General features: G+C 32.0%; 1 protein-coding gene across 1 annotated transcript in view; it reads right to left on the reverse strand.

Annotated features, from left to right (window-relative positions):
- Positions 1-1,718: 1,718 nt before the first annotated feature.
- Positions 1,719-25,077, reverse strand: part of LOC106457043 (diuretic hormone receptor-like) — a 63,493-nt gene continuing 40,134 nt past the window's right edge. Inside the window, exons 9-14 of the mRNA XM_013916427.2 lie at positions 21,723-21,807; positions 14,095-14,161; positions 8,050-8,135; positions 7,021-7,153; positions 5,475-5,516; positions 1,719-3,686 (exon numbers count right to left, since the gene is read on the reverse strand). Coding sequence (XP_013771881.1) covers positions 3,525-3,686; positions 5,475-5,516; positions 7,021-7,153; positions 8,050-8,135; positions 14,095-14,161; positions 21,723-21,807 — 575 coding nt within the window. The 3' untranslated portion in view covers positions 1,719-3,524. The remainder of the gene's footprint in view (positions 3,687-5,474; positions 5,517-7,020; positions 7,154-8,049; positions 8,136-14,094; positions 14,162-21,722; positions 21,808-25,077) is intronic.

The raw sequence follows: 25,077 nt of genomic DNA on the forward strand, positions 1-25,077 counted from the left end.
GGTGGGATGCGGATTCGAACCCGCGACTCTCAGATTGTGAGTTGAGCGCCTTATCTACCTGGCCATGCCGGGCCCAGGATTTGTAATGTGTAATCTTGTATATTTCGAAGCCACCACTGTTAAGAACACTGCGACATTAGACCCCAGTCCTCTTGCAAATCCACCAACCAATCCTCATTATTTATTAGCTTATCTTAAAAAGTATTTACTTGAAGGTAACACCGTCGAACCAAGCATTCTACAAGAGCAGAGCTAGAAAGACGTAAAAATGGATTTTATTCTACACTTGCGAAATGTGAAGAGACACGTGACTAGCAGTCTCGCACCCTATGTTTTGTCAATAAAAAATAGTTGACTTAAACATTCATTATTCTGACTCTTTTCATCTTTCTTTTCACAAAATAAATGCCTAGCCCACAAATCGTTGTTTTTGTTAAATATTTACAAAACTATCAGTAACAGTATAGGTTACCACAAACGTTATTTGAAAGGCATTCAATTATTCCACGCCTTTCATCTTCAGCTGTTGTAAACAAAACGTTCTTGACTTGTTGCTTCTATTGTTTTTTGCCTCACTGGGCGGTTTCTCAAACAATGATCTGGATAACTTTAAAACGAATACATGCATGCTCACTCATAAATGGATTATATGTAAAAAGTGAGTACAATGGAACTTTCAGCTGTTGTGAAAATTACAAATCAAAACAGCAAAATTTACTCTCTTTTCTAAAGTTACTGTATCAAAGTTTCAGTGATCAATAACGTAAAAAAAAATTCTCAGAAGGGCAAAAAATAAGTTCAAGCGGAATAAAACAAATGATGGTAAAAAAAATAAGGTGCTGAAAGTTACAGGAGATGTAAAAGATAAAAAGTCCTTTAAAAATTTGAGAAGTCCTTTAAAATTTGAGTAAGCGTGGCCCATTGGTTAGCGTGCCGGTGGATCTGCTAGTGAAATGCTGGCGTTCTATTACCGCCATAAAAAAAAAAAGTCCGCACTCCGCAGTTTTCTGTTAAGAGTAGTCGCATCAAGAATCGGGTGATGCTATTGGTTATCAGTCTCTTGGTGTTAAGTTCAAAATTAGAAACAGTTATGCTTGAACCCTAAGAGTCCAGCCTTTCAGCCTAAAGGAAAGCGAATTTTTTGTAAAAATGGTGTTTGTTAGGAATTAACACTTTGAAATACTTTATAGGTTTCTTAATGACATATATACTACAAATACATTAGAAAAGAAACCAAATAGCTCGAGTGCTTTCGGAAAGTAGACTTTTCTTCATTAGAAGTAAATGGCAAATGACAATTATAAGCATGTTGAACAATCACGTGGCCATTGTAACGGAAGTGAGACGTCATGCATTTCTAAGATTATAACCTAGTGTAAATTTGCATTGCACGAGTGTATGTGTGTGATGTGTAAGCGATTGGAAACAGAGAGAAAAAATAGTTTTCAAGTGCTGACGGCTTAGAGGAATAAGTGTTTGTGTAAGAATTAATGTCCAGAACAAATGGAAGACTTTTCAACAAAATATCTTAATCATACATGAACTGAGGAGTGACATATTAAAAAGACTTTTAAGAAACGAAATCCAATAATAATACATATATAAACGAGAACATAAGAACAATATATATTGAATAACAATTATAACACACAGATAAAAATAAGTTTATTTAAGTAATACGAGATAAAAAGTCATTGATGAAATGACAGAGAAATCTGTTGCAAAACAAACTTTTTTAATAATTTTCAGAAAAACGTTTATATATGACATGAAGATAATTAACACCGGTGTCAAGATTCACATATTTGGGGTGACACTGTCTAAAATACTGATCCATTAGGCCTCTTTCATTTCCCTGCCAGAATTTAAAATACTGATCCAATAGGCCTCTTTCATTTCCCTGCCAGAGTTTAAACTATTGATCCAATAGGCCTCTTTCATTTCTCTGCCAGAGTTTAAAATATTGATTCAATAGGCCTCTTTCATTTCTCTGCCAGAGTTTAAAATATTGATCCAATACGCCTCTTTCATTTCTCTGACAGTTTTTGAAGTACTGATCCAATACGCCTCTCTCATTTCTCTAACAGTTTTTGAAGTACTGATTCAATAGGCCTCTTTCATTTCTCTTTCAGCTTTTGATATAAACCCGGATTCTATACCGAATAGAACCATGTCATTGATGGAGCGTTCAGGCTGGTTAAAGTCTAGGGCAACATGAAGGTCTTTTATAGTCTTGACAGTGGATCTTTGGTTATTAAACCGTTCTATAAAGGAAGTGTGTGTTTTATCCAAGATATTAATGGTTGCATTTTTTTGCACTGTATAAGATATATTGTTTTGAGTTTGGCAAGAGACTGATTTTGCTATGATTTAGTGTTTTTTATGTTAGTTAGATAAAATACTGATGATTTTTATAAACTTACAATTTTACATCGAACTTTATTACAAGGAGACCAGCCATTATGTGGTGCAGTACAATGGGTGAGGTTTGTGTGAAATAGGATATCTCTAAGGTTTTTGCTTTTTTTTATCGGAAACAACAATAATATCAGGGTAGATTTACTTTAGATGTTCAGTGAGCTGTAAAACATAAAAATGTTTTTAAGGATTAGCAATGAATTTTAAAATTTTGTTCAGCATCACATTTTGGATATTATGTGTTAACCAGAGGAATTATTTTAGATTGCTTGGGGTCAGACTGGTTGAGGGCAACAGAATGTGAAATTTCATCAACTTTTTAAATGTGATTTTTTATTTTAAGAAACTTTACAGCTTTTTTCTTTCATGGATATTTATTTAGTGCTTCAATGTGTATGTGTTCTGTAACGATTTATTTCAGTGCAGATATTTTTTACGCGAAGGGAACTATTGTAAGTAATGTTTCGTTTAATGAGGGATGGATGACAGGTTTGATAATGGAAATATTGTGGCCCGTCTGTGATTTTTTGTACAAGTAAATATGTAGAAAGCCATCTTTTGAAAATACATTATATACACACATACACAAGATTTTCGTAGGAAGCACCTAAAATAGACTTTGAAAATTATAGTTGACAATGATCTTATGAAAACATGCAATAGTCAATGTATAACTTAATCACACATATTTTCTATGTGATTCTTCCGGAGTTGATCTCGAAGTCACAAGTTGATAACCAACATAATATATAAGACAACAAATAAAGTAACAGGTACATATAATTGATAATCCTATATACTAGATTTAGCGTATGTCTTTTCTCATATGGACGTGGAAGTTGTTGGAGTATTAGTTTAGTGGTTTAATATATCAAATACGTATACTCTTTCTGCATTTCACTGAGTATGATATAATATCGTCTATCGAAGATCACAAGCAATACGAAATTACAAATACTGTCGTCTTTAGAATCAACTTGACCAGTAAATCCTTCAATTAATCCAGAACTTTTAATAAACTCCTTATCTTAGGCTGTTATCTGAGCCGATTCTTTGATGTTCTTTAGTCTTCCTATGAGGTCGTATTTCCCACTTGTAAATAACATTCAGGTGGAAAAGTTAGTACAACTTTCTCTTGTATCAGTAGTAAACGTTTTCATACTTTCTCCAAAACAGTTGCTCCTTGCGCTAACAGTGCGGCTTCTCCTTCCTCCGACATTACGAAGAGTTCTCCAACGTTCTAAGTGGTAGTTGAGAGTATTCCGGACCTTAAGGAGGAGATATATACCAGAAAAAAACTTAATTTTATTCTTCCTCTCTAAATTCATAAGTTACATAACTGTTATAGTTCGAAAAAACATATCCTTGGATTTTAGTACAATTATTAATATATATATAGTGATGTGATATTAAAACGAAATTTATATAAAGATCACCAACTATGGGATCAACTTCAATTTCAGTTTAAAAAACACTGTTTTACCAGTGGTGAATTTTCAATGAACTGCATATAACTGGAGTTTTATGAATGCAACGTTTCGGTCTCTGTAGAACTCAAAATAGAGACCAAATCGTTGTCTGCTATAAGACTCCAGGCAAATACAGCCCATTGAAAATCCTACGCTGTTACTGCCTACTGTTTCAGAATACGCCAGTATTTCTGAAAATGAATTTAGTGAGCATTTTATTAAGGAGGCTTGTAATACCTTAAGTAATAATTTTCTACTCTTGATATTAACAATTTGCATCACATGGCACGATCCTGGAATCTCTTGTGAGCTGCGTTCCTTACTGGGTGGTTTAAATTTTGTATTTTACCCTACCCACTTAGAACAAAAACAATATTCTCATCCCTAATAACCTGTTCAATATCCTATATGTTTGCGTTTTTTTGTTTTTTTTTGTACTCCTAGACTGAAATCCACTTTACTCAAAACTGGCGTGTGTTACCCATCTTCCTGTAGAGGTTATGATGTTGTTTCAATTACTATAAACCATGTTTTTTTATTGTTAAAGTTATTCACAGTAATTAGGTGTTACATTGTGTTCTAATAGATTTATATGTTTTCATGTTGCTCAAAATATATTTGCTCCCTTTTTCTTTCGGGTTAACCAATGTCTTAAAATGTTCTTATTATAATATACGTGCTAGATTTCTTCTAACATTTTGTAGCTGGTGTGGCACTGAACTATGCGACTGATTTGTAGTGTAAATGATACAAGAGTCTTAATATATACCAAAACCACACAGAAGCATTTGCAGAACAAATGTTCAGGGAATATAGAACACCAGTAAGAATAATAAATACAGCAAATAACCAGCGTCAATGTGTATCATAAATTTCAACCCTTGTTATAATGGAGAACTTCAATACTGGAAATTTTTTTATTAATCATATATAAATGGTTGATCTGAATTTAGAAAAATACATAAGAAAATAAACATTTGTATTTTAAAAAAGATCTATGTAAATTAAAACGAAACTTAAATTTATTAGCGTGATCAGTTTTACAGTGGAAATGTGTTTTAAGAAATTAAAGCTGAGACGTTTCAGCCCATTGGGGCGAGTCATCTTCAGCTAGTCTAAGTTTAACAACCACGTAAGCTTAAATACAAATAGTTTTGTTCAATATTATATTTCAAAACATAATGAAATTCTAAATCAATTGCATATGAATAACTTATGTAAATGATAAGTTGAATTCTTTTTTTTTTTAAGAATAATCTGCTCTGGATAACTCTATTATTTAATACAAATGCAATAAATCCAAGTACAATTATATTTACCTAGCAAATTAAATATAAAACAATGTTAAGAGACTTACCAAACCTTTACTATTTCTACGGCTATTAATATTAATAGTAAGAATTAAACAAAATATATGCCTTTTGAGTTTTAACATAAGAAAACATTTTTTATTATAAAGAAGCTTATAAATATAAGGATGTAAATTAACTGTAATTTGCGTTTTTTAAATTTAGAAATAATTATTTATAGCCTTACTTATTAGAAATAGCATTTTTAAATATGCACAAAAAGCAACATATTTCTCACCTCAGCATTCATGAAGCAATACAAAAGAGACACTGCAAATCCCTGTTTGACATTAAGAAAAAGTTATTTAGTAAATAATGTTCACAATACAAACTTACAAACTTTTGTATAGTAATGACAGGTAAATATTTCATTTAGTTGTTAAAACTCAAGACCATGTGTGTTAGATTTTTCTGTTCAATAACACGGTATGAGTAAAGTGATGTGGATGATTAGGTATTTTTATAAAGTAACTCAGTTATAATTTACTAAACACACATATATATGTTTACATTTCTTTCTTAAATACTCAAACTACAACCACTTTATTGTTAATCAGTAATAACTGGAAAAATGGAGCAGTCTAGATTAATTAGAAATATATATATATATATCAAATTGGTATCTACACCAAGCGTAATAGTACATGAATTCTGCAACTCTGTTGAGATGCTCAAATATGAAATTAAATTGCAAGTGAAATGTGAATGTATTGTGTTTTCACTTGAAAATTATAAAAGTTTCTACTTTAGGAAATTGCAACTTTTATGACTTAAGATTCGTTCTAAATAATACAACTATTTTCTTGTTGTACCTATATCAATAGCTTTTCTAAAAATTCAGAATAATTTAGGCCTCATCAGAGTTTTCTCTATCTTGCAAAATAGCGTGCAAATCACCGAAAACTATCATTAAAAAGACCCAAGACCCCAAAAGATCAGATGAAATAAAGATATCGGTGCATAATTCATGTTTCAGAATGCACTAAATTTTATGAAAACTTATGAACCAATAAAAGATACATTTTCCCCATATCTTTAAATTATAAGTTTTGCCGTTATTTAGAGAATAGTCAAAAAAGTATTTAGAATCAAAAAGTATAACTGTGAACAATATTGTTGTTCTAGGGAACATATATCATTATCTTATTTGTTTTACCATATATTGTTATCATCTATTTCTGATGAAATAACCTATATCATTATCTTATTTGTTTTACCATATATTGTTATCATCTATTTCTGATGAAATAACTTATATCATTATCTTATTTGTTTTACCATATATTGTTATCATCTACTTCTGATGAAATAACTTATATCATTATCTTATTTGTTTTACCATATATTGTTATCATCTATTTCTGATGAAATAACCTATATCATTATCTTATTTGTTTTACCATATATTGTTATCATCTATTTCTGATGAAATAACCTATATCATTATCTTACTTTGTTTTACCATATATTGTTATCATCTATTTCTGATGAAATAGCCTATATCATTATATTATCTGTTTTACCATATATTGTTATCATTTATTTCCGCTGAAATAGATCTGTTAGTTTTCTTGTTGAATTAAAAAAGATGTGTTTAATAGGATTTTGAAGATCTTGTTTTTATTATTACATAAAAACCATCAAGTACAAACTTATTTATTTATTTTTTACATGGGGAAGTGCCTTTGGTTAAGTGAGCTTGTCTAACGACTAACAAGTGAGAACCACCAAACCGACTGATACTCCTTCAGTCTTTGCAGTATTATGAATGAAAAAATATATACCTGGATTGAAAGTAACGTAGCCTGAATGTATGTGAAAACCAGCCGAGCTGTCTTGTGTGTTGGGGTAACTATGACCAAGACATAAGTCACTCCAAGAAGTGGAACAAGAACAAGGAGAGCCTTAGCAGCCTTTCTGGGGAGAAAGAAAGAAAAATAATATTTCCTAAGATTCTTTTTTTTTGTTAGAATGCATCAGAACAAGACATCTGTTTGCATTCTAATGAAGTAATATAAATACTTATCAATTGAATATATAAACATAAATACAGTCCCACAAGTATGTATATATTCCTCAAGTGTTTCATGAATTTTGGATTAACACAATATGAAACAAGAATATCGAAGAACATGTGATTGTTTTATTAGTCTGTATATATGTAAGTATAGTAACATATTTCTGTTTGCAATAAAATTCATTACATATTCGAAAACACTTTTCATCATTTACATTTTAGAGTAAACTATGGAGCTGGAATTCTGGCTTTAATGGACTGCTCTGACGAGTTTTTAAAGCGAAACGACGTTTTGGCTTTTTCAACTTGAAAAAGACCCCAGCAAAGAAGCCGTAACGTTGTGCCACTTCAGAAACAAACAGGAGCAGCCCATTATTTCCAAACTTTTACCATGAATTCTGCCTAAAGTACCATTGAAAAACTGTGGAGCTTTCCTGAGTAATGATAAAAATGTATTATTTTGTGGTACCCTAAGTAATGGTATTCTCTCTTCCTATAAGAAACTGGGAATATTGAAGAAAAAACAACAAATGCACTCCAACAGTATACTTGAAAGCTGCAATATAATATTTTTGAAGCTTACTAGGGTCTCACTTTTACTAGCTTTGTTCTTAGAAAAAATGTTTGTGATAACTTTATATTTATCAGTTAACCCAAATACGCTTTAAATTATACAATTATACATATTATACAATTGTAGAAAACCAAAACTTGTTTGAGATTTATGGTACTTCCATATTAATAAAACAATAAATTGCGTCCCTTGGATTTACGTGAATTAAGTTAAGAAAAATACCTATACTGTTGATGTTCCACAGTGGACCTGACGCGTAACTTCGTGATTAAAACCCACATTATTCTTCCAAGGAAGTACAGATTTCCCTAGAACAACAGATGGCAACATTAAGCATATAAGCTAAATTGTACAAAGAATTATAAATTGTTATACTATTGTTAATTACCGCATCGTGATAAACGTTTAGCATGGGGTCATTTTTGATTCCAAGTTGTTCTTGCCTTATTCAGACTTTATCTATTTTGTATAATGTGATAATTTATGCTTTTTTAGGTACCATGTTCTAATTATGTATTTCAAGTTGTAAAAATCAAATTTGAAACAGTTTTGCTTTAAATACCCATGAGATCAACTTTGACCCCTTGTTGTATTTTAATATACTTTCAGATATTACTTTATTATACATATAATATAGTAGGATCATTAAAAAACTACACTACATCCAAATCTGCTGTATATCATACTGTCACAAAATATATCGTATTATACACAAGTTGAAATAGATAACTAAATCATGGCAATTCGAAATTTACTTATTAATAATCCGAACTTAGCCAAAATCGTTTATATAAAACACCTCATTTTGTCAATCTTTCATCAAACTTGCAAAGTTTTTACAACATCTCTGATTGTTCTACTACGTCTAGAGTAAGAAAGTTGCGACCAGACGATATTAATACACTTTTATTTTGTTCTGATCATGAAGAGGCTGATGATGAATATACATTAACTTGAAATCAACCTGAATTGGATGATATTTCTATAAGCGAAAATGAAAGTATTTGTATCTTGTATTTATGGCAAATCTACCAAGGCTGTTTACTGCCGTTCCTAATTTTCGGCTATTGATTAGAGGGAACGCAGCCGTTCAGTAGCACTCAACCATCAACTCTACGCTAAAGAATTGACTTTCACTTTTATAACGTCCTCACAGCCTCAATTTGTGGGGATTAATTTATGGTATCGCACAAATTAGTACCAGGCTCACCAGCTCCGAAATTCATAGCTCTACAATAGGGCCAACTCGCGCCCAAAATAAAAGTGAAGAATCATATGATGAGAACGATTCTGTTGTCATACCCATCTCAACCTCTTCCCAAATAGTTTTTTTATGAAGTTGTCATTTGGTGTAGAAGTCTAGCTCAGCCACCTTACAGGAAATAATCATTAGCAAATACCGTAAAAAAAAAAAAAACTGGCCCAGCACGTCATGCAGGTAGAGATTTATCAATATAAAAATGATGATTTGATTACTTATGAAGAAATTCGTGCTGTATTTAATCATAAAGTGGACAAATAAAGAAGGAATGCATCTGTACAAGGATGAGAAACAATTATATCAAGACAAACATTTGACGTATATAGAACTCATGATAGTGGAAGATGTGTTAGATTTTGGGGAGCCAATACGCCAAGTACGGAGTGAAATATAGGTAAGGACAATTTTTAATAGAATCATGTCAATAAACAGGTTCCAACACATATCAAGAACACTTCCATTTGATGTTGCTGGTGAGACGCAGATAAGTTAGGAACTTTTGAGTAACTGGGTAAACTGATACTTGTTAATTTCAAAGGTTGTATTTTGTATACATAAATCAAGACGTACACAAAACGTATATGGATGTAATTAACTTAAGACATTTTTAATACCTCAGAGATTCTGCACTCTGGGTTGTAGTTTTACTCCCCTAGCGTATTATTGATTAATGTTTAAGTTATAATCTTTCACTATATTATAAATACAGGAACACTAGTAGCGTTATTCAGCGTTGCCCGGGTTTTCTATAAAGAAAAAAAAACTACTCCCTGTGTTTTCCCGTTTCATATTTCGATAGGTAAAAAATATTTTGTGAATTTAAGAAAAAAATAGAATGAAAACAACCTTAGGTTTGATTTTTGAAAATAAACTACGAACCTGTTTTAAAATAGGGGATCCTTATGAACGATGTTTTTACTGGCAAGGATAAATAGGCCCTTATGGAGAATATTTAGATTATCTTACACACGTATGAGTATCCGTTCTAGCGAACAGGATAAGCCTAGCTCTATTCCCCCCCTCCCCCGTCATCCCTCTTCAAATATTAAAATTTCAAACGTAAATATTTATGTAATATTATGTTTAATTTACTTTAATATAAATCCAATATATTTTTATGAATGTGATACCGTATTCACATTATGACATTAATGTATGAAATATACTTCAAACAAAATATAATATTGTACTTTATAATATATCAAAATAAAAAAAATCACTTCCAGTTATCAAACTATCCAGAGGAAAAAACAAAAACAAGTAAACTAAAATGCATTCGCTGACTTGACTTTAATCTCATTTTACACAATAAGTATTATAATGTAAGCCTTACTCTTTTCACGTAGTTTATTTTATGGTAGACAGTATAATTATATTTAATAGGCTAGGCCTACTGTTTGCTTTTTCACACATAACAAGATAATTCTGCATACATTTCGTTTGTGTGTATGGTTAAATATATGATGTGTTAGCAGATATATAGTTAATGATCTATAACCAAATAGGCCTATAATACTATATAATAAATTAAATGAGTAATGCCAAGCAAGTAAAAATTAAGATTCTCATGTATCGTATTAGTTATTAACTTTATTTTGGTATAACATATTCACTGTAATGAAAATGTTAAGTATATTTTTTTTTTCAGAGGGTGGGATGTTGTTATGGTTTGTAATTTCATCTAAATAGAGAGAACTTGATACTCCCGGAAACTTAGTTTGACATTATGTTTACATCAAAACTTATAACAAAAAAAAAATAACTTCTTTAAGTAGGGGAGATAATATTCTGACTAGATAATGCTGTTTTCAGGAGTTTACAATTGTAATAAGTAACGCTATATCTACTTATTATTTTGAAATGAAACTCTTCATTTAAATTTTAAAGTATTTCTTCCAAGTCAATCTATTGTAACGAAGTACGCCTTGTGAAAATGTAAATGGATATACAGAAGTTGAGCATGTTATCTTAGAACAATTTTGGAGTTTCAGCACGTCGTTATTGTCAACGTCACTACGTCCGATCGTGCTCTGTCTGACGACTGTACATGTGGACAATGGCCCTACAACGTATTTTTCATTACAAAAGGCTCCATCGTAAGGTTGACATGTTCAGAGTACAATTCATTCTATCTACAGCTTTCTATAATCCCTCTAGTACACAAAGAAAATGATATTTCAATACCCATTTCAACTATCCGAATGCACAGATATCCATAAGCATGGTGTCCAGCGACTTGACTGGTACAGAATAGTATGAATACCCGTTTCATTCTCCAGCTGCTTGAGGTATGCGATGGATGGGGTTGAACAAATATTTCATTGAAGCAACTTGTGTACAATCGACTTATGCCGCTTTTCCATTCGGATGGCATTTAGGATTGTGTTGTGAACTGTTGCTTGAGGCACGTGGACAGATTTTGTTCGTCGATTATCACCTGTTACAAGACGCTGTACTTTGCTTACCATAGCTGGTGTACGACTTGTTGCAGGTCTTTTTCTGGATGGCCCTAGTGCTCCAATTTTATCCATATTACTCTGATTTATAACGTCATTAAAAATATAAGGGATATCCATGTCTTGGAAATTGTAACTCTCCGATTTTAACACATTTTTATGATCACAGTGTATAGATATTTTGCGTCGTAAAGGCTGATACACACTGTTCCCAAAAACGATCAATGTTGGATGGCATCATACTACCTACGAACGCCAAACAGACTCAAAATGTAGTTCTGATACGTGTCGTTCCATCACGACTTTATATCAGATATGACTTGGTGATTTGTATGTTCAAAATCGTTTTAACGTAATATATTCAAACCTGTAAAATTTATTGATTATGGGTGAAGTGTCATACATTAATGATACGCTTCTTTGTTTTTAATCGACACAACCACAAATTTAAATTTCTCGGCGTTGTCATTACTTTTAAATCTAAACTTAAGAAGTTTATGATGGAATAGTATCTAATTCCATACACACTGGTAAAAAAAAAAGTCGTAATAATGTTTTAACTCCTATAAAGAGGGTCACGGGGTTCTGTGAAATTGAAACGTCTATCATAACTACGGTAGGTATCTTTAAATATTTTTTATCGTTGCTTTTTCTTACCTAAGACATCTCTGTTATATGTTGAAAAGATGAGGGGAGGGGTTGTCAGCACAGTGGGAAAAGTGGTGAGATACAACTAACATATGGAATGCTTTTATATCAAATAATAGCGTGAAACATGTTAGCTTACTAAAAACAGTCAATGGTAAAATTCATAAAAACAGAAAATTTCTGTCAGTAAAAGAAAGAATTAATTTTGAAAGTTTGGTAACAAATTAAGTAGTAGAGAAGGGTTAAGATGAAATAACAAAAGTGTCTTAGAATGAATTATCTAATCACACATGCCTGCGATGGTTTTGTTGTCTTGAAATTTTTACATGTTCTACAGTAATTTCTGTACGCTGATACCGAAAATGATATCCACGTACAGATTTTTCACAAAACGTTATAACGCAATACATAAAAGAAAGAATACAACACCCATAATTTTGAGACTAAAAGACGTAGATTTCACACACACACACACAAAAAAATCAGGAAGAATGAGGATGCATATTCGTTTGACATCAATGTTCTTCCCTTTTCTTCAGTTTGTTTGTACCTTTGTTAAAAACAAAATAATAAAAAATGTTCATTGTGGTAAACGATATAATGATTTGATCTAAGTAAGAGATTTTTTTCTTCCCGATCACGTAAAAAATCCTTACGTGATAGAAAACTTAATTTTGTTTTCGAAATCTGCATGGCTAAATTATGGAAAATCCGTTATTAAAACCAAAACAACTTTTACGAAGTTTAAATTCGCAGGCCTGTGTTTTCAACCGCAGACTGAATAACAAAAAGGAGTTGGATATAAAAATGTTGTTGCGATTTCTCAGAGTTGGGGGGAACTAAGAACCTCATATTTGAAAAAAATCAGTACTATGCACTTATGGTCTCCTAGAAGGTTAAAACAGCACGAATTTCTAAACATATTTCCGTTAGTGTTCGAAACAGTATAATGTGATACTAGTTGTTCTGTAATAATGAAAATAATTTTATAGAAAATAAACCCAATATTGAAAATTTTGTGGGCAATCTTATGTGTGCTAATTGAATTCAGAGTAGGCTTGACACAAAAAGCTAGTCTTCTGCAAACCTCTTTTTTACATTTGATCTAATTTTCGTGCCACAGACACTAGTGAAGAACTGATATAAACTTATTGTTTTAAATTATTTCTTGTTCAATGCTCATAGTTACTGAAAATAACAAGCTCTACTTTGATTTCAACACAGGTAGTGAACTTAGTAGATATTTATGTTGTTGTGAAAGACGAAAGTAAGTATTCCATTTGTACAGTCATGTGTTATCACACAATTTTAACGAGGATTTTTTTTTATGTGAGGTACGTAGCAAAATTTCGACCATGGGATTTTTTCCACTCGCTCTAGTAAAAATCTACTATGACACTCAAAAGGATTTTTCATAAAATTTTCAAAATATAATTAACATGGCTGAAATAAATATAAAAAGGAAATTGCAATAATGTGTTATATATATTTCTAAAGCAAAATAGTTAATTTTCCAGAGACTATATTAATATATATGTATAAGCATAGTAAAATAAACCGAGAAAATATACAGAAAATATCCACAAATTTTTATTTAACAACTTAACAACAAATTTCAAAATTAATCATTCTAATGTTAAAACACTAAAAATACTTTCTCTTTTTAATGTTTTTGCTACAATTAAACCACTTAAATTTTGTTCTATTTTTGAAGGTTGAAACATTTTTGCTTCTAAAAAAACCCGCTCTTGTAAATATCTGTAATTTACATCCCAATGTAAACAAAATCAAACACTTATTAATCTTATAATATTTACTGAAAAGCGCCTCATCTTAAGGGAAGAACAACACATAAGACTTGTATTTATTTTTCCTTAATGAAGAAACAAGTAGAAGACTTACTGCTAAAACAGATATGACAGGAACAATGAAGATGAAGTCATAGTTATCTTTGTTTTTCCAGGGACACCTAAAAATAAATAGAAATGTTTGAATTTTGAAAATACATTTATTTAAACAATATTTGTAGTATTTTAAATAAGATTCCCACATAATCAGAAAATAAAGAATACATTTTGAATTATAATCAGTGACACTGTAGGAGCAAAACAATTTTATTTCTGTTGCATGTGTGTTTCTGGAGTTTTACCATTATTAAACATATTGTAAATGATTATTTATATTCTACTTATTTTATTTATAACGCTAAAGTTTTGGTCGTTTTCGATAAAAGTGAAGAGTGCTGCTTAACAAGATGAGCGTCAGATAATAAATAATAAACACCTAGACAATAGTTCTAGAGGTAGGGATACAAATTGAGCAAAAGAATGGTACGTAGAAAAATAATTAGATGCAAATCAAGAGACGAATGCACTACTTAAAAGTAAGGAGTGTGCTCAGTAAGAATCAGATCACCATCATACCTTGATCTTTGTTATACCATCCTCAGTAAAAATAAGATCACTATCGTACCTTGATCTTTGTTATACCATCCTTAGTAAGAATCAGATCATTATCGTACCTTGATCTTTGTTATACCATCCTCAGTAAGAAGCAGATCACTACTATACCTTGATCTTTGTCCTACCTTCCCCAGTAAGAAGCAGATCACTATCGTACCTTGATCTTTGTTTTACCACCCTCAGTAAGAATCAGATCACTACCGTACCTTGATCTTTGTTATACCATCCCTAGTAAGAAGCAGGTCACGACCCTTATCTTCGTTATACCACCCCAGTAAGAACCAGATCACTATCGTACCTTGATCTTTGTTATACCACCCCAGTAAGAATACGATCACTGCCGTACCTTGATCTTTGTTATACCATCCCCAGTAAGAACCAGATCACTACCGTACCTTGATCTTTGTTGTACCATCCTCAGTAAGAATAAGATCACTACCGTACCTTGATCTTTGTTATACCATCCTCAGTAAGAATAAGATCACTACCGTATCTTGATCTTCGTTATACCATCCTCAATAAGAAGCAGATCACTATCATACCTTGATCTTCGTTATACCATCCTCAATAAGAAGCAGATCACTATCATACCTTGATCTTTGTTATACCATCACATGCAAAAAATAATACAAAAAATAACAATAGTAAAAGATAAGAACATAACTTTTGGGGCACGTCTCTTAAGGGGACTAATTTGACCATCTCCATCTCGGTAAATGTTGTGTTCTCACTGCTGTAGGGGATGTACCTCCGCAGAAGAATTCTACTACACGTTTGTAACCTCTTGAACTTTAGAGTCATAGATCTAATAGTGAAATTTCACATTGATTTATAAAGTTTCACTGAGAACGATAACTATAATATGATTGAGTCGGAGTTGTTCATGTTTCACCAATCAGTTAAATGAGACACAGATTTTAGTTCATAGTTACAGCTTTTAATAACGTTCACGTAAGTATGACTAACTCTTACCAAATTATTATGACATTTAATTTCGGATGGCATGGTTAGGCCCCTAAATTTCACTGATTATAGTGAAAGTCAGTTATCTGGTGTCTTATATAGGTGCTGTATTCTATACACTTGAAATAGTAAAAGTTGTTTGCACAACATATTACAAATTCGTTTACGTATACGCTAAAGTAAACTAAAATGGTTAAAATGTAGGTCAATAAGTGTAATATACAAGTGTTATAAAGCGAAACGTTGTATTAATGGTAATGAAATAACTGTAATTATATTCTCTTGATCAGGAAGTTATGCATTACCAGTCACAAGACTGCCTTAGTGTTTCTAATGTTTCTTTGGTAGGCGTCAAATTTCAAATCAAAACCATTCCTAAAGGAAATTACAACAGTTTCTCATAGATCATCGTCCCATTTAAAAACCGTTATTCCAGCTTAGACAAGAATAAGTCTCTGTTAATACCCAAATGTTGAAAGTAAATTGTGTCATGTACAATATTAAAAGTTGTAAACACACACAACTCATTTGTGGTGCATTGGTACTAGTAGTGAGGTATGGGCTACGAAATGTAGTACACCGGGTTCTGACACGTTGAGGATACCAATAATATATGTAATTAACCCACCAGAAACATGATTCATTCAACAAACTAGAATATACATACACACTTTAACCTTATATTGTTTCTTCATACCAGAAAGTTTATTTGATGGTTTGTTTTAGCGTAGAGTTTCTCAAAAGCTGTATGCGATCTGTTAACAAGATTTCTACATCTTCTATTGCTGTATGCACAAAAATAAAAATACAAGGAAAACACTTCAGTTGCTGTTCAAATTCCAAGTCCTGTTGTGTGGACTTCAAGATGTCGCAGTAATTTTTGTTTAATTTTGTCGGTCACATTACTAGTTAGGCTAGACTGTAACACAGTGTATCAGCGCACTTGAACAAAAAACTAGTCAACAATTTAATTGTTGCGTTTTATTTGTTTAAACGTTTGTAGAAATGTCAGGATCCACAGTCATAAAGCAAAATGAAATTTCTTGACCCAAATGCAACAAAATGAGTTGTTTGTTTGTTTGTTTATGTCAAACACAAAGCCAGACAATGGGCTATCTGTGCCGTGCCCATCATGGATATCGAAACCTGATATTAGCGTTATAAGTCAACAAACGTAATGCCGAGCCACTGGGGGGAAGGTAAATGATTTTTAATAGCTTCTCAACACTTTATAGTCGTATTTTTTTACTAATTTATGTAAGTATCTTATCCAAGCGACCTGATGAACCCTGGTTTCGACGAAATGCCTAGTTGTCGCTGAATATAGTAGATATAATGTGGTTGAGATATCATGACATTCTCAACTTTTTCTCATAAGTTCTTATAATATTATATAATCATAGCGATAATTTCATGAATGCATTTCTTTATAAGTAGTGTAAATCATACATATCAGGAACATTGTATTGGTCTATTATCCATATTTGCCATAGTAATATATACTGTATATATAACCATACGTTTTGTATATTTCAGCATTTTTCCCTGAAGTTTCCTCTGATTGATGGGAGCCCTGTAATCTGAAAATATCACGATATTCAAAGAGTATATAAGATAAGCATGAAAGAAATGTATGTTATGGTTTCTTAAAGAACTTTATCTGATTCGTGTCTTTTCATAAATGTCTTGACGAACTTGAACTGATATTGTTCAATAGAATATACTACTTTAATACAGCTGGTGTCTTCGGAAATCTCTTTTACAGAACTTTGTCAGTAATCAAGAGATTTCAGGCAGAGAATTCCAAGAATAAACCACTTGAAGCTCTGTCGACAAAAAATATATATATTTAACCATCTTTTAGTTTATGTCACTTCAAAGTGAAAACGCTCAGTACGTGTCCATACATTAGTGCTTGATTTTAAGGACACTGAAGTGCTCTTTCCGAAAATGCTTTTTATTTCCTCCAATTACTAAGATTTTTAAGACTAAATTCTTTCAAGTTTTTAAAAAGGTTGCATAACAATCTAGCATTAGAGTCTCGCCTTTCGCACGCTCTAATAACTAGGAAATAAAAAAAAAGGTTTGAGAAATTATATAAACAACAGAAGCAATTTATTTAACGATTCAATTTGCCAAACGTTGGAATTATTGTAGAATAACATACTGTAAAATAAAATTTCTACTCAACCGAAGCACAAATTACAAGAAGTAACAAGATTAAACAACCGAGGTTTAAAAATAATTGAAGATGCAGGGGAGGCCCTGTCTTCGCTAGAATCTTAAAAGAAATAAACAAACAATATTTATGTTTTTTTATTACTATCTTACATATCTAACGTCATAATTTAATATCCCTGAGTTAGGGATATTAAAATTATAACTTCTAAATAAATGTCATGCATAATAGACTCCAACTCACATCCTTAATGGTGCTGGTCAAACCCTATCTACATATATATTTAATGTCATAATTTAACATTACTGGATTAGGGATACTGAAAATATAACTTCCAAATAAATTTCATGCATAATAGACTCCAACTCACATCCTTAATGGTGCTGGTCAAACCCTATCTACATATATATTTAATGTTATAATTTAACATTACTGGATTAGGGATATTAAAAATATAACTTCCAAATAAATTTCATGCCTAATATACTCCAACCCCCATTCCTAATGGTACTGGTCAAACCCTACAGTGTAAAAGATACTAGTACTACCAACGCAATATGATCGAGCAGCCTGAGACTATTGGCCATGTCTTTTAAATCATGGAGGCAGGCCGGCCTTTAGTGTATTAGTGCTGGGTGAACGCGCAATACGCACTAGCCCTATTCTTGTTCGTGCACTTTCATTTCTCCAATGATGAAGTAGGACGTGTCTAGTTACTTCTTTTGTTCCTTTGTTAAATAGAATGCAAACTCACCTGACTTACTACATAACCATTCTTGCAAGAATTTAAGCACAATTCTCCAAATATGTTAGAAAGGCATAAAATACGATATTTAATTCGTATTTAATATAATTGATATTTTAATATAAAATATGACATTGCTGTAAATTCAGCTACATTTCGTTTAAGTTGGTAGCAAAACCAAACACTGTTACAAAATTTACGTATGTAAATTATCATTATATTAACGTAAAATAGCAACATTTTCGAGATAATTATGAACAAAAATCTTTATTAACAATGTAATAGATATTGCCCCCCAGTGGAACAGCGGTATGACTGCGGACTTACAAAGCTAGAAACCGGGTTTCGATACCCGTGGTGGGCAGAGCACAGATAGCCCATTGTGTAGTTTTGTGCTTAATTCCAAACAAACAAACTAGCAATAGATATTGCTTTTTAGTAACTGTAATGATGACATCATTTCCTACAGCCGTCTTCCTTGCACCGATTTAAGAAAAATATAATTCCTTTCATCAATAACCTTGGAAACGTTGGTTCATTTTTCACTTAAACCATTTAGTTAATCCGTGTGAATAGTATTTCCAAAGTAATTTAGATAAATCGATTTCGATCGTAATGTACTGCAGAGATTCAGATTACAGGTATAATACTGCTAACAAACTCAAGATTGGCTGTGATATAAAGTAGGTAACTATTGTTTGATCAGTGACCATCTCCGACTCTCAAGTTTCTCCCATCATTCATATTACTAATGCTATTAAACTGGTAGGCTTGACTGATTATGCGTTGTTTACCAAACCTATTACTCTCGTTATGATGGAGGCTAAAATTGGATTAAGAGTAACAAAGCTAATGACTCGCATTTAAGAACACTAAGAGATTAAATTGCACATCTTTCTTTTGTGCAAGATTCAGCATCTCAGTTTTAATTCTCCTGTAGTGCGAATGGTAAATAAATAATAAAGATCCTGTTGATTCAATTGCAAAGACTTGGCCTAATTAAAAATTTGTTGAAAATTATTTTCTAAATACTCTAGAAAATATACTGCTATTTTCAGAATTTCTTAATACTGTTTGTTGAATTTAGATGAACATAGAATGTTATTACTCCTTAGAAGCAAATACTTTTTGAATTTCCTTCAGCTCAAATAAACAACACACAAAAAACGATTCCCTATCGTGGAGAAAACGTAGATGGTCGATTACGTATCTTTGTGCTAAAACAAATAAACAAAAGAAAGTCTTATAAAAACTTTTTCAACCTACACGGTCAGTCTCAAACCATTCAGTCTTTTCTAATGGCAAGGCATTTACCGTATCCAAGTAAACACTTCAAACATTGTTTCACACTACCTTACCGGTACTTACATTAATAATTAAACCTATACATCAATCTAAAACACTATATCACACTGGTTTACTTGTGAAACAGAAATCCTATATTAATTGGCGTTGTATTTTTGTGCATTTTTTGTTTGTATGCGATCTTATTCTACAGTTTTGGAGCTAGCAAGGCCAGAATAGACAGGTAGACTCGGGTAGCCCATGGGATGTCCTTATCTATATGCCGCAGCTCCATTTCTAAGAGGGTTTTCAGAAACGCTGAACCCGAATCTTCCATCGGATTTTGTGATACTAGCACCATTGAGGATAATGAAGGAGTCATGTTTGAAATTGTGTTCACGTTGCGCATATTTTCAGGTATTACGGGCGGATGTCCCAATAGATCACGTTTTTTGGGTAGGGGACCCCGGAGGATCTTCATCGGAATAGTTAGGCCTTTGTGAATCATGGAGAAGCCTTTGAAATCCACAGTAGAGCGAGGGTACTTTATGCTAGTCAAACCAAACCAGCTGGACTAGAACACTTCACACCCAATCTTATAAGTAAAGAAAGTAATAATAAAATCATCGTTGTTGACCTGAAACATAGTTTTTACACTATGATTTAGTTGGAAAACTAGTACATAAATCAGGGTGGTCGGAATGAATCTATTGAATTTTCTATCCTATATTAAATAAAATATTTGTGAAACAGGGCAATATAAAAAAATACAGAGGGTTTGTACCTTTCCTCCTTTTTGACCTAGCAAAGTAGATAAATTTCCTGGACACATAATCAAATCTCGGAAGTAAAAAACATCAAGGTTATTTATATTGAAGTAACTCAAGTTACTAACTCAATTAACCATGTTAAAAACAGCGTTAGTGGGAACTACCTAAAGAAAAGACGGCTTCAGGCACCGTTTTGTGTGTTCCATTTGTATACAATGTACAAATGGTAGAAGTAATGAAGTAAATGTCTTAGGAATGCGACAATAAACAAGTATAACAAATCTGGTTTTAGTGAGAATATAGTGTCATTCAGATTCACCACTGGTAGTAGAATTTCCTGAGATACACACGTATATAAATTTATTGTATGTTATTTAAGAATTTTCTACTGCCTGTCTGTGTACTTATTATATAAGTTATAAATAGGTCCTTATTCACGCTGATAGAAGACAGGTATAATAAATGTTTCGTAACCATGAGTTTGATAAAATACTTAAATTATCCGAATCAATTTGTTTGCTTATTCGTTTTAGCGCAAAATTGAACGTTATCTGAACTGTGGCCATCCCATGGACCGACCACTAATTTTAGTTTCATAAGACTTCAAGCACACAGGTGAGCAACCTGAGGGCTATCTGAATCAAGCTAGTAATTTTGGAATCACAAATCTTTGAATATTTACACATTTCTAGTGCGGTCAGAGTTAATGAAATACTTTCGGGTAATATCAGTTCTCAAAGGAATATCGAAAAGCCCAGTTAGTGAATCGTTAAACGAAACTGAAAAATTATTGGATTTCAACAATTATATAAAATAGCGCATTCTGGTGGTACTTAAACAAAACTAAAGTAATACTGCATACCTAGCGCACAAACTTAATCAGAAACTTAAAATCATATTTATGCGTAGATATTCCATAGAATTGAAGTTAAGAGAGAAAGTATATTTTCATAACCTTGTAGATCTTAGATGATCACTACCCAACACATCGAGAAGTAAATCAGGTTACAGTAACTCAATAAAGTTTAAGTCTGTAATTAGATATATATTGCAGTTAAAATCTGGATCACGTCAAATAAAATATTGAGTTTCTTCCTGTCAAACTTAAATTTTCTGTTTTTACTTACTCAAGAGGGAGAAACTCCTCGGTGACATTAGAAGAGAAATGAGCTTTAACTGGAGACCAGATTATAACAATCATTGCTGGAATTCCTGGAATAAAAAAGTAACAGTTATGTTTCACACATTATAAGTACATGCCCACAATGGCAAACAAGTAAAGATATAAAAGAAGTATTTATTTTACAACAAAATTTCTTATACTTTCAACATATGGAAAACAAGCATGTTTTGTTACAGGCTGTCGATGTTGATGTTTCTGATAATTAGTTGTTAATTATAGTTGACAAAACAATTAACAGACGTTTCACACAATTACCAGCATTGTGAATAAACAATTTATATTTTTTGTAAATTGTGTATTTCACCTTTGTTTTTTGATGAGAGAGACAATCTTGCTTCAGCAAAGTAACGTATACAAACGTAGGCACATACGTCTTAAGTTACATTTTACTCAAACATCCAAGCCAAAACAGTCAACAGCGTGTATATTGTTGAGACACGCAAACTAAGGAAGCACATTACATTCATACAGTAGTAAGTTGAACAACAACGATTGATAAACATAATGAAAATTATTTTATGTGGAGAACACACTATACGTTTCAAAAAATATTAGTCTGTCTTGTAAAGAAACCCAATGTCTGTTGAAACATATAGTATGCTCTTTACATAAAATATTTTTTATTATGTTTACAAATCATTTTGGTCAATTTACTATTATACTGTGCATGGTAGATGGTATCTCCAATTTACTATTACACTGTTCATGGTAGAAGGTATCTCCAATTTACTATTACACTGTGCATGGTAAAAGGTATCTCCAATTTACTATTACACTGTGCATGATAGAAGGTATCTCCAATTTACTATTACACTGTTCATGGTAGAAGGTATCTCCAATTTACTATTACACTGTGCCTGGTAAAAGATATCTCCAATTTACTATTACACTGTGCATGATAGAAGGTATCTCCAATTTACTATTACACTATGCATGGTAGAAGGTATCTCCAATTTACTATTACACTGTGCATGGTAAAAGGTATCTCCAATTTACTATTACACTGTTCATGGTAGAAGGTATCTCCAATTTACTATTACACTGTGCATGATAGAAGGTATCTACAATTTACTATTACACTGTGCATGATAGAAGGTATCTCCAATTTACTATTACACTGTTCATGGTAGAAGGTATCTCCGCACAGTGTAATAGTAAATTATGGTAGAAGGTATCTCCAATTTACTATTACACTGTGCATGGTAGAAGGTATCTTCAATTTACTATTACACTGTGCATGGTAGAAGGTATCTCCAGAGCAAGAAGTACCGTCGATGCCAGTTTTCAATATTTTGTGATGATTAAGTTGAATTCTGATTATATATCTATTATTTTTATTAATCACACAATTTACAAAATAGGGACTTTCATCAAATTATAAATAAGTGTTTATTATATTTTCTGAATAGACTGGATAGACCTCTGTATTTGGAAATGCTTATAATATTCACATGTACTAAACTGTTTTATATACAGTGTATCATATTTCGAAATTATGGTAAACTGTATGCAGATGAAAAAAATATTATTTTCTACATAAAACTTCATTTAGAGCTCTAGGTTAACACCAGTCGAAATCGTTAAGGTACATCAAATAATAACATTTTCATACTATAATTTTTTTATACCAGTTTGATGTACAAATTTAAATGCGGACTGGTATGACTTGGTGGTGGGGATACTCGACTCACAACCTACGGGTCACGGGTTCGAATCATTTCACCGAACGTGTTCGCCCTTTAAGCCACGAGGAACATTATAATGTAACAGACAATCCCACTATTCGTTGGTAACAAAGTAGCCCAGGAGTTGGTGCTAACTAGTTGCATTCCCTCAAGTCTATCATTTCAAAATTAGGGATGGTTGTCACAGGTAGCTCTTGAGTAGCTTTGCACCAAATTCAACAAACAAATTCAGTTTGCTCTATCGAAAGGTAACTGAAAAGTTTCTTTAATTGAAAGTTCACATAGATAAAGAAATGTAGAGGGAAAATATCGGCAAATTATACCCTGGGGTAGCTTAGTTTTCATTCTAAATCTACTGAGGATAAAAACAACTTCGTTATTGATCGCTGTTATGGTTAGTAGCCTACATAATAACCTACTAATAATAATAAACACATATGAACTTTCCACATTATATTTTTATAGTTATTTGAGTTTAAAATATGTTATATAAGCTTTTTTTACGTTATATACACAATATTTGCTCAAGCTTAAAATATGATTTATAAAAAAAAATCACGTTATATACACAATATTTACTTAAGTTTGAAATATGTTTTTATAGACATCCTTTGTCTAAAGTTTTGAGGTTAAGTTTAAAAACATAATGCTACGAACAGGAAAACAAAAATTTAATCTATTGAAATTTATAAAGTAAATATTTCCTCGCATTAAAAAACATAAAAATATGACGAAGATAGTATGGATATTAAAGACTGGTAAGTAAAATGACTAGTTGTAGTTTGGACCAAGTTCTCGCATGAAAATCTTTAATATACTGAATAAACCATTTACGAAGGATTTGGTTTGGTTTGTTTGCACAAGCTTCACAATACGCAATCTAATAATGCTTGGAGACGGCTTGAATTGATAATGAAGAAAACTTTACTACAAGTTTAACATAGCAGCAAATGTACATATCTGTGTCAGTGTCATCTACTTGTACCTGATGATGACAGAACCTTGTCGAAACGTTGTACATTTGCTGTTATGTTAAACTTATATTAACGTTTTTCTTCATTACCAATTCATGCCGTCTCCAAGCATTATTAATCTCAGAGTGAGTTCCTCGTCATCGAATAGGTAATCTGCGCTCTGTCCACCACGGGTAATCAAACTCCATAATTTAGCGTTGCAAATTATAAACTTATCCCTGACCCACCGGGGAAATTTTTCAAAGCTAGGGAGCATAGTAGTTTCATTTGAATAGAGCATTGATTCTGAACGTGTGGCGAGCGCCCCACAGGTGGACAATTTGAATATATTGGAGGGAAAGGGCAACTTAAAAATGCTACGATAAGAAAATTTTTTCACTTGGGTGTGAAGAGCGAAAAACGTTCCGCGACTCAAAACTGAATTTCTAAATTTTACATTATATTATTATACCTTTTCAACACCAAATTTGTTTTTATATTAAGAGGCATCAAATTTTTTGAGGTGTCGAGGTGGGGCATGGAGCAAAAAAAGGTTAAGAACCACTGGAATAAAGTAAATATTGTAATTATACATATAATGTATAAAAGGGGGGTTGTATATATATATATATATATATATATATTGTCTATTACTAACTAG

This window comes from Limulus polyphemus, unplaced genomic scaffold (assembly GCF_000517525.1).
Source record: "Limulus polyphemus unplaced genomic scaffold, Limulus_polyphemus-2.1.2 Scaffold286, whole genome shotgun sequence".
NCBI classification, from domain to species: Eukaryota; Metazoa; Arthropoda; class Merostomata; order Xiphosura; family Limulidae; genus Limulus; species Limulus polyphemus.